Source organism: Cebus imitator, unplaced genomic scaffold (genome assembly GCF_001604975.1).
Source record: "Cebus imitator isolate Cc_AM_T3 unplaced genomic scaffold, Cebus_imitator-1.0 Scaffold175, whole genome shotgun sequence".
NCBI lineage: Eukaryota > Metazoa > Chordata > Mammalia > Primates > Cebidae > Cebus > Cebus imitator.
In genome coordinates, this window is record NW_016107490.1 from 3,713,825 (window position 1) to 3,724,782 (window position 10,958).

The 10,958-nt window shown below is 39.5% G+C and overlaps 1 protein-coding gene across 2 annotated transcripts in view; it reads left to right on the forward strand.

Moving 5' to 3' along the window:
• PEX13 (peroxisomal biogenesis factor 13) overlaps nt 1-10,958 on the forward strand; it is a 20,574-nt gene that overhangs the window by 2,606 nt on the left and 7,010 nt on the right. The window contains exons 1-2 of one of the 2 annotated variants that reach the window (XM_037744459.1): nt 4,936-5,057; nt 9,150-9,844. In XM_037744459.1, the coding sequence (XP_037600387.1) occupies nt 9,175-9,844 (670 nt within the window). In that variant the 5' untranslated portion in view covers nt 4,936-5,057; nt 9,150-9,174. Of the gene's footprint in view, nt 1-4,935; nt 5,058-9,149; nt 9,845-10,958 lie in introns of those variants that run through there. The other variant, XM_017545000.2, reaches the window with a different exon arrangement.

A 10,958-nucleotide genomic window follows, 5' to 3' on the forward strand; every position in this document is an offset into this window, starting at 1 on the left:
TGAGCCACCGCGCCCGGCCCTTTGATTTTAATATAGCCAAAATTTTCATATTTTATTGTCTGTGCTTTTTGTCTTGGTTAAGAAATCCTGTCTACCTAGATCAGGACAGTTTTTCTGTATGTTTTAAATCTTCTGGTTTTCACATTCATATCTTTAATACACATGGAACTGACTTTGTATAAAAATCAGGCCCGGTGTAATGGCTCACACCTGTAATCCCAAGCACTTTGGGCGGCCGTGGTGGGTGGATCACCTGAGGTCAGGAGTTCGAGACCAGCCTGGCCAACATGGTGAAACCCTGTCTCTAATAAAAACACAAAAATTAGCCAGGCATGGTGGTGGTTGCCTGTAATTCTAGCAACTCAGGAGGTTGAGGCAGGAGAATGGCTTGAGCCTGGGAGGTGGAGGTTGCAGTGAGCCGAGACTGTTCCACTACACTCCAGCCTGGGCAACAGAGCAGGACTCCGAACCAAAAAAAAAAAAAAAAAATCAATATGAACTAGGGAATCTAATTTTTTTTCCATATAGGTAACTAATTATCCCAGCATCATTTATTGAGTAGTCTGTTCCTAGTTTATAATGCCTTCTATGTCATATCAGGTTTTCCTAAATATGTGGTTTTGTTTTGAGCACTTTCTGTTTACTAGCATCACACTGTCTTAATTATAGAATTCTGTAAGTCTTGATTTTTGGATGTCAGTAGTTTCCACACATTGCTGTTCTTTGTAATTGCCCTTGTTACAGTTAGACCTTTTTAAAAAGTCTTGATTGGGATTTTTATTGGAACTGAGCTGAATTTATGGATCAAGTAAGTTTTTTATTCCATGAATATTGTAAAAGCTACAATTGGTGAGAATTTTGATTATCTTAAATATCTTATCTCCATGAAGTTTTTTTTCTCATATTTTTTATTCCTAGATTATTTTTGCTGTGGTACTTGCAAACGGGCTTTCTTTTTTCCTTTTACATTTTCCAGTTGGTTATTAACTGGTATGGCAGAATGCTATTGATTTTTTTCTAATATAAATGTTAAGTACAGCATAATGTCAAACTCTTAATTAGTTCTGATGCTTTGGTTGAAATTCTCTTTAGTTCTATGTAGACAGTTCTGTCATTTACAGATAAGCTAGTATCCTTGTATTGGTCCTGACTTCCACTGGAATGCTTCTGAAGTTTTTCACTGTTAAGTGTGAAGTTGCTTTTTGTTTTTGACAGATATCCTGTCAAAATTCTATCTTGCTACTTTGCTCAGATTTTTAAATTTTTATTATTATTATTATTATTTTTTTTTTGAGACGGAGTCTCACTGTGTCTCCCAGGCTGGAATGCAGTGGCGTGATCTTGGCTCACTGCAACCTCTAACCCACGGGTTCAAGTGATTTTCCTGCCTCAGCCTCCTGGGTAGCTCAGGTGATTGGCCCACCTCAGCCTCCCAAAGTGCTGGGATTACACGTGTGAGCCACCACGCCTGGCCCTACCTTGCTCAGATTTTTATCACGAAGAAGTATTAAATTTTATGAATGGGTTTTCTGCATCTGTTGAGACCATTGTATGTGTTTTTGCTTTAATATGAAAATGTGGTGTATTGTATCAATTAACTTTCTAATGTTGAACCACGCTTGCATTTTTCAGTGAACTCTGGTTAGTCGTGATTTTATGCAATTTCAAATTCTATTCTAGGCCAGGTGGTGTGGCTCACATCTGTAATCCCAGCACTTTGGAAGGCCAGGACAGGAGGATTGCTTGAGGCTGGAAGTTCAAGACCAGCCTGGGCAACACAGCAAGACCCTGTCTCCAAAAAGAAAAAGAATTCTATTCCAATATTGTAAGACTTTTGCATACATGTTCCTAGATGAAATTGAAATTTTCTTTCTTTGTACTATTCTGGTTTTGTATCAAAGTTTTATAGCTAGATAATTTTTTCTGTTGAGCCTGATTTTTTTTTTTAGACAGTGTCTCACTGTGCCACCCAGGCTGGAGTGCAGTGGTGTAATCACGGCTCACTGCAGCTTCTATGACTTAGGCTTAAGTGATTCTCCTGCCTTAACCTCCTGAGTAGCTGGGATTATAGGTGCATGCCACCATGCCCAACTAATTTTTATACGTTTAGTTGAGATGGGGTTTTGCCATGTTGCCCAGGCTGGTGTCAAACTTCTGGCTCAAGCAGTCCACTTGGTGTGAGCTACCTCACCTGGCCTAATTGATTTCTTTATAGGTAGACTGCCTTCTCCTTAGTAGCCTTTTAGATTTTATCTGATATCTTTGGTCCCCTAGCTTTATTATATTGTATCTAGGTATGAATTATACAGACACACACATTTATATTTGTTTCTTTTTGCTCAGTACCCACAGTATTCAGTCTGAGGATTCATGTCTTTTTTTTATTTCAGGAAAATTCTCACCAATTATACTTTTAAATACTATTTTAAGTTTTGTTTGAACACTAGGCTTTCCTCTCTTCTGTTAAGCGTTGTATCAGGAATAATATCTGCTATAAGTAACAATATCTGACTTACTATGCTTTGGACTACAAAGACATTTATTGTTTAGTTAGCAAGAAGTCTAGAGATCTGCTGTCTCAGCATTGTCAAGGGACCTAAATTTTTCCTGGCTTTTTTTTTTTTTGTCAGCTCTCTGACTTGTGGGCCATCTCTGTCTTTTGTTTGTTTGTTTTGAGGTAAGTCTTTGTATTATCTGAAGTTTCTCTTTTTTAAATATGTAATTTTGTTATATAAGCCTTGTTGTTATTATTATTGTTATCAGGACAGAGTCTTGCTGTGTTGCCTAGGCTAGAGTGCAGTGGTAAAATCTCAGCTCACTACAATCTCTGCCTCCCTGGTCGAGTGATCCTTGCCTCTCAGCCTCGTGAGTAGCTGGGATTACAGGCATGCACCACTACACCGGACTAATTTTTGTATTTTTAGTAGAGATGGAGTTTTGTCATGCTGGCCAGGCTGGGCTCAAACTCTTGGATTCAAGTGATCCACCTGCCTTGGCCTCTCAAAGTGCTTACAGGAGTGAGCCACCATGCCCAGCCAAGCCCATTTAATTTTTGATGAGAGCTGGACATTGTATATAGGCAGTTTAATGTGATCTGAGGCCTAAAGATATCTTTCTCTAACGACTTTTCCTTTTGACTAGAACGTTAGGCCACTAACAATCTAGAATCACTTTAATCTAATGAAGAAATGAGCTGATTTAAAACTTGGTTTTCATTCCTGTCAGAGTTAGTCTATTTCCTGTTAACCCTTTCACCCTTTCTACTAGCATAGATCCCTTTTTAGGTTTATATGGTCCCAATCTGAAGTGTGAGGGTTCCCTATGGCCTTCGTCTTTAGAATTCTGCACTCCAATTTATGTCTTCTTATCCCAGGGAGTCTGTTAAGATCTCTGCCCAGCTTCTCATCCTGTCAACCATCTCTTCTGGAATTAGCCCTAGTTTCTAGAGAAACATCTCAAAATATCTGGCTCTCTGGGGTTTTTTTTCCTCCTGGATTTTGACTCCAGAATTCCTCAGTGCCTTGTTCTCTAATGCTTTAAACAGAAATTTTTCCTATTTCCTACCTTTCTAGTTTTCAGTGGGAGGGTTAATCTAATTACCTCAACAACCATTACTTAAAGTAGAATTCCCAAGTTCTGTATTTCCACTCTGCTCCTTAGTGTATAGCAGCTAATTTTCTTCTTGACAGATAGTTGAAAGCAATTCCTGTAGCTGTGGCCACCTTTCTGTCCTTTCCTTTTCCCTTTCCCTTTCCCTTCCTTTCCCTTTCCCTTTCCTTTCCTTTCGACACCCAGGCTGGAGTGCAGTGGTGCGATCTTGGCTCACTGCAACCTCTGCCTCCTGGGTTCAAGCAATTCTGTACCTCAGCCTCCCAAGTAGCTGGGATTACAGGTGCCCACCACCACACCTGGCTGATTTTTTTTATTTGTAGTAGAGATGGGGTTTCACCATCTTGGCCAGACTGGTCTTGAACTCCTGACCTCGTGATCCACCCACCTCAGCCTCCTAAAGTGCTGGGATTACAGTACAGGCATGAGCCACCTCGCCTGACCTGTGACCATCTTTTCTAAGATTTCTAATGGATTTTTTTTTTTAATATTTAAGTGTTTTTATTTCATTTCAATTTTTATTTCACAGATACTGTTTCATTTCTCTCTGATGATTTTTAACATATCTAAAATCATTCCTGAGCTGTTATATAAAATTAGTTTTTTTCATTGGGTTTTATTCTTGTTTTTTGTTGGCTTTGTTTCTTAGTGTTTTTATTTCTTCATATGTGGGGCATTTTTGAGATGGTCATTTTGAGTAGTAATTTTAGAGTTCTATTTTCTCTCCTTTCCCTCTTCCATGTTCCCCTCTCCATCTAATAGATTTTCTGTTGCCTCTGCCTGTTCTTTCTACCTACCACTTAGGGAAGAATCAGGTATAAAAACAGTGGGCTAGCCTGGGCATGGTGACTCACACCTGTAATCTTAGCTCTTTGGGAGGACAAGGCAGGAGAATTGCTTGAGCCCAGGAGTTGGGGACCAGCCTCTCAAGATGTAGTGAGAACCCATCTCTACCAAAAAAAAAAAGGTGGGGGGGGAAGCCAGGAATGGTGGCACATGCCTGTAGTCCCCGCTGCTTGGGAAGATGAGGTAAGAGGGATCACTTGAGCCTAGGAATTTGAGGTTGCAGTGAGCCGTGATTGCACCACTGCACTCCGGCCTGGGTAACAGAGTGAGACCCTGTCTCAAAACAAAAAGCAAACGAAGAAAACACTGCAAAAACAGTGAGTTAGATGAAGGATATCACAGATCAAGTCAGTAGTTGTTTCATTTCCTGGACTGGAGGCCTTACCACAGTCCTCTCCCTTTCTTAGTTCTGTAACTTTCTCAAAATACTCAACTGTCATCAGCAAATTTTATAATCCCTTTGTAGGAGCCAAGGTGGCACATCCTCACTCCCAGCCTCAAGCAATGAACTGGTTCCACTTTAACAGAGCACTTTTCATTTTTGTTACTTCATAGAAGCCTACATCTTGGCTGTCACTGCCTGATTACAGAACCAGAATTGAGTATGCCTGTAGCTTCAGCCCTCCTTAACATGTTACATTTCTGTTTAGTTTCTGTTCCATAAGTCTGTCTGTCTTGTGTTAAATCTAAATAATGCCTGTTTGTTTTTCTCTGTTTTCTCTGTTATTGTTTCAACTTTGGAGCAGAACTGCTTCGTCAAAGCCTGAATGCACTGCACTATCTGACCACTCACTGGCTCCTTTTAAGTTTTGTTTTCTTTTTAAACATTAGATCCAGTAAAAGAAAAAAAAAAAAGTACAGTTCTAGTAACTTGTTTACAATATTATAATACAAATCTAAATTAAAACTTTAGCCTAGATTAGAAAATTACCATTTTGCAGTTCCACATCTAATATTTGTTTCAGGCAAGGATGATGAATGGATGCTAAACTATCAAATGAACAGTTGCTGGGGAATAGAATATTTGTGTGGTACCAAAATGTCATCCCATAGATTATATACTAAGTACAAAGGGAAAGATACATTTTAATGGAAAGATATAACAGTCATCTCCTTAACCAACTAATCAAACTTAGCTTCACAAATAAGAAGGCAATAATACAGCATTATGTACTTCCTAAAGTAATACTGTATGAAGTAAACAACATCATTTATGAATTATTCTTGCCAAAAAATATTGAACTTGATTCTAATCAATCTGTTAAATGCAGCCTTAATAGGAAGTGAGATAAGAGTACCTTAACACTTTGGAGAAACACAAATCTGCGCTAGGAGTTTGTTTTTTTTTTGTTTTAAGACGAGTTTCACTCTCTGATGCCTAGGTTGGAGTGCAGCGGAGTGATCTCGGCTCACTGCAAGCTCTGCTTCCCGAGCTTAAGTGATTCTGCTGCCTCAGCCTCACGAGTAGCTGGGACCACAGCCGCCTGCCACCACGTCCGGCTAATTTTTGTATTTTTAGTAGAGATAGAGTTTCACCATGTTGACCAAGCTGATCTCCCAACTCCTAACCTCAGGTGATCCGCCTGCCTCGGCCTCCCATAGTGCTAGGATTACAGGCATGAGCCACTTCACCTGGCCTGGGGGTAGGACATTTCTAGAAAAAAAGAGTCAACTGGGTTGACTCTTCAGAAGTACAGGGATATTTGAAAAAGATGGGATTGTTCTAGTTTAGAAGAGAAAGGAAACAAAATAACCAAATGCAATGTGTGAGCCTTAACTGAATTTTTGTCCAAAAAAAAAGTTTTAAAAGATATTTGGACTCATATAGCACAATAATTTAAAAAGCAGTGATAAAAAGGCTAAGCCAAGTGCAGTGGCTCATGCCTGTAACCCCAGCACTTTGAGAGGCAGAAGTGGAAGGATTGTTTGAACCCAGGTCTTCGAGACCAGCCTGGGCAAAAAAGAGGGACCCCATCTCTACCAAAAAGTTAGGTGGGGGTGGTGGTCCCAGCTACATAGGAAGCTGAGGCAGGAGGATCACTTGAGCCCCAGAGGTCAAGGCTGCAGTGAGCCATGTTTGCATCACTGCACTCCAGCCTCAATGACAGGAGACCCTATCTCTAAAAAAAAAAGATGAGCTTAAAAATGGACAAAGTATCTAAATAGGTATTTCTCCAAACAATATTTTAAAATGACCAATAGGGCAGGCGTGGTGGCTTACACCTGTAATCCCAGCACTTTGGGAAGCTGAGGTGGGTAGATCACAAGGTCAAGAGTTCAAGACCATCCTGGCCAACATGATGAAACCGCATCTCTACTAAAAATACAAAAATTAGCCAGGTGTGGTGGCACATGCCTGTAATCCCAGCTGCTCAGGAGGCTGAGGCAGGAGAATCACTTGAACCCAGGTGGCGGAGGTTACAGTGAGCTGAGATCATACCATTGCATTCCAGCCTGGGCAATGGAGCAAGACTCCGTCTCAAAAAAAAATAAAATGACCAATAAGCACTTGAAAGTATACTCAACATTGTTAGCCATCAAGAAATGCAAATTAAAACCACAGTGAGAACCACTTCTACCCACTAGGATAGCTATAAGGAAAAAGATAAGAGCAGATGTTGCCAAGGATGTGAAGAAATTGGAAACCCTTGTACACTGGCGAGAATGTAAAATGTTACATTATGCTTTGGAACACAATCTGGCAGTTCCTCAAAGGCTAAATGTAGAGTTTCCGTATAACCCAGCAAACATGTCCATACAAAAACTTGTATATAAATGGCCATTGCAGCATTATTTGTAATTGCCGAGAAGTAAAAGCAGCCCCAATATACATCAACTGATGTATATTATAAATAATATAAATATATTTTGGCAATAAAATAATACAAATATAATTTGGCAATAAAAATGAATGAAATACAGTTGGCCTTCCACATCCGTGGATTCAGCCAACTGTGGATCAAAAATATTCAGAAAATAGGCCCGATGTGGTGGCTAACACCTATACTCCTGGCATTTTGGGAGGCCAAGGTGGGAGGATCACTTGAGGCCAGGAGTTGGAAGCTGTAGTGAGCTATGAATCATGCCACAACACTCTAGCCTGGACAACAGAGTGAGACCCTCTTAAAAAATTTTTAAAAAGAATTCAGGAAAAATAAATTTCATCTGTACTGAACATGTAAAGACTTTTTTCCTTGTCATTATTTCCTAAACACTACAGTATAACTAATTATATAACATTTACGCTGTATTAGATACTATAATCTAGAGATGATTTCAATTATACAGGAGGATGTGCATAGGTTATATGCAAATACTGTGCTATTTTATGTTAGGGACTTGAACATTCATGGATTTTGGTATCTAAAGGTTTTGAAACCACTCCCCCACAGATACCCAGGGCTGCCTGTACTGATAACATGCTATAAAATGGATAAACCTTGGAAACATTATGCTTAGTGAAAGAAGCCAGTCACAAAATACTACACATTGTATGTGTCCATTTGCTATAGATCCTCATTATTTGTGGATTCTATATTTTCAAATTGGTCTGCTCACCAAAATTTATTTGTAATCTCAAAATCAACATTCCTGACACTTTCACAGTCATTTGAGTACAAACGTAGATCAGGGAAAAATCTGAGTTGTCCCTTAGCTGACACAACCGAGAGACAAAAAAGCAACACTCTGGTTTCTTTTTCAGCTGTCATGCTGTAAACAATTGTCCTTTTCAAAGTCTGTTTAGTGCCAGATTTTTTCACATTTTTTAATGGTGATTTTGCTGTCTAAAATGGCGCCCAAGCATAGTGCTGAAGTGGTCTCTAGTGTTCCTAAGCACAGGAAGTGTGTGGTGTGCCTTACAGAGAGTACAGGTGTTAGATAATTTCATTCAGGCATGAGCTATTGTGTTGTTGGCCATGAATTCGTTATGAGTTAACAATATACCTGGAATAAAGTGACTTGAAACAGAAACACATATAAGTATATGTATTGATTGGTTGATGAAAGGAGCAGTGATTTGCTGGTTCAGAGTTCACAGCAACTTTACAAAATATAAGTGTCTTGAATAACAAGCATTAACTATATATTAAATGTCCAGAATAGACAAACCTAATGGCAGAAAATAAATTCATGGTTGCCAAAGATTGGGGGAGGGGTGGGCAGGAAATGGGGAGTAGCTGCCAATGAATATGGGGATTCTTTTTTGAAGTGATGAAAATATTCTGAATTAGACATGGTGATAGTTACACACTTCTGTGAGTATATTAAAAACTATTAAATTTTAAACTTTAAAATGATGGCTAGGTGCAGTGGCTCACTCCTGTAATCCCAGCACTTTGGGAAATCAAGGTGGGTGGATTGTTTGAGCCCGGAAGTTTGCCAGCCTGGGCAACATGACAAAACGCCATCTCTACAAAAAATAAAAAAAGTAGCCAAGTGTGATGGCATTCACCTTTAGTGCCAGCTGCTTGGGAGGAGGCTGAGGTGGGAGGATCACTTCAGCCTAGGAGGCTGAGGCTACAGTGAGCTTTGATTGTGCTACTGTGCTCCAGCCTGGGCCAACAGAGTGAGACTCTGTCTCTAAATCAGTAGAATTTGTCATAGCACTAGGTATATAGGAGGTGTTTAATAGTTACTTTGAATTGAATTTATTGTACGCTTAAATAACTGTTTTGAATCTTCTTTGGTTTTAGATCTGCTGATTTGGGTCCTACTTTAATGACAAGACCGGGACAACCAGCACTTACCAGAGTGCCCCCACCTATTCTTCCAAGGCCATCACAGCAGACAGGAAGTAGCAGTGTGAACACCTTCAGACCTGCTTACAGTTCATTTTCTTCTGGATATGGTGCCTATGGAAATTCATTTTATGGAAGCTATAGCCCTTATAGTTACGGATATAATGGGCTGGGCTACAACCGCCTCCGTGTAGATGATCTTCCACCCAGTAGATTTGTTCAGCAAGCTGAAGAAAGCAGCAGGGGTGCATTTCAGTCCATTGAAAGTATTGTGCATGCTTTTGCCTCTGTCAGTATGATGATGGATGCTACCTTTTCAGCTGTCTATAACAGTTTCAGGGCTGTATTGGATGTAGCAAATCACTTTTCCCGATTGAAAATACACTTTACAAAAGTGTTTTCAGCTTTTGCATTAGTTAGGACTATACGGTATCTTTATAGACGGTTACAGTGGATGTTAGGTTTAAGAAGAGGCTCTGAGAATGAGGACCTCTGGGCAGAAAGTGAAGGAACTGTGGCATGCCTTGGTGCTGAGGACCGAGCAGCTAACTCAGCAAAATCTTGGCCAATATTCTTGTTCTTTGCTGTTACTCTTGGTGGTCCTTACCTCATTTGGAAATTGTTGTCAACTCACAGTGACGAAGTAACAGGTAAGGGAACAGGTTCAGATACCATATAACAATCTCAGATTTCAAGAACAGATTTGTTAAATTAGTTTTCTTTATATTCATTTGTATTTGCTGTTTTGGTCCAGTTATATTTTCAGTTAAGAGCTTCAAAACTCGCAGAGAAATATATAGCAAAAATAGGTTTGCTGATTAATTTATTGTTCAGTTAAACAGTGCACATTACCTTACTGTTTACAAGGTACTGAACTTGGTGCTGTGGAGGATACAAAGCTACATAGAGCATAATTCCTGTCTTTCTAAAATGTGTTGGAAGGGAGGTGGTGTAAGACGCATATACAAGTAATTGTAATGAAGCAGAAAGTGTGATAAGAAATATGACAGTTGGGGAGAGACGTAAGGTTTCTTGAACTCTTTTTTTTTTAATATGCGAGACACTGTGCTAGGTATTTTGTGTGTTTTATCTCAATTATTTCAACAACCCGAAGAGATAGGAATTATCCTCATTTTACAGGTGATAAAACAGATTCGGAGACTCACTTACCCAGCATCATATATTTAATAAGGCAGAACTATAAACAAAACCAGGTCTGCTTGAATGTTAAGCCATATTCTCTCAACTGGTACAGAGTATTAGCTCACGTTAGAAAAGGGAAGCTGTCGTTTTTTACTGTGGTATCCAGGAAGAAATAGCATCTAAGTTACATTTTTGAAAGCTAGGCAACCTTTCGTCAGTTAAATAAAGAAACAAAAACTGTCAAGCTGTTAGACCAGCTTGAACAAAAGTTCATAGGCAGAAAATAAGAGATTTGTTTGGCAGTTGTCCTATAGTATTAAGAAATAATATGAGAAATTAGGTTGAAAGCTAATAGTAGAAGCTGTTAATTGCCATTCTGAGACAATCTTTACATAAGGAATGGATGGTTTTTTGGCAGTTTATGTTTGTTTTTGTTTTTAAGCAGACTATGTCGTACATATAAACAGTAAAGAAGTCAGTCTGGGCCGGGCGCGGTGGCTCAAGCCTGTAATCCCAACACTTTGGGAGGCCGAGGCGGGTGGATCACGAGGTCAAGAGATCGAGACCATCCTGGTCAACATGGTGAAACCCCGTCTCTACTAAAAATACAAAAAAAAATTA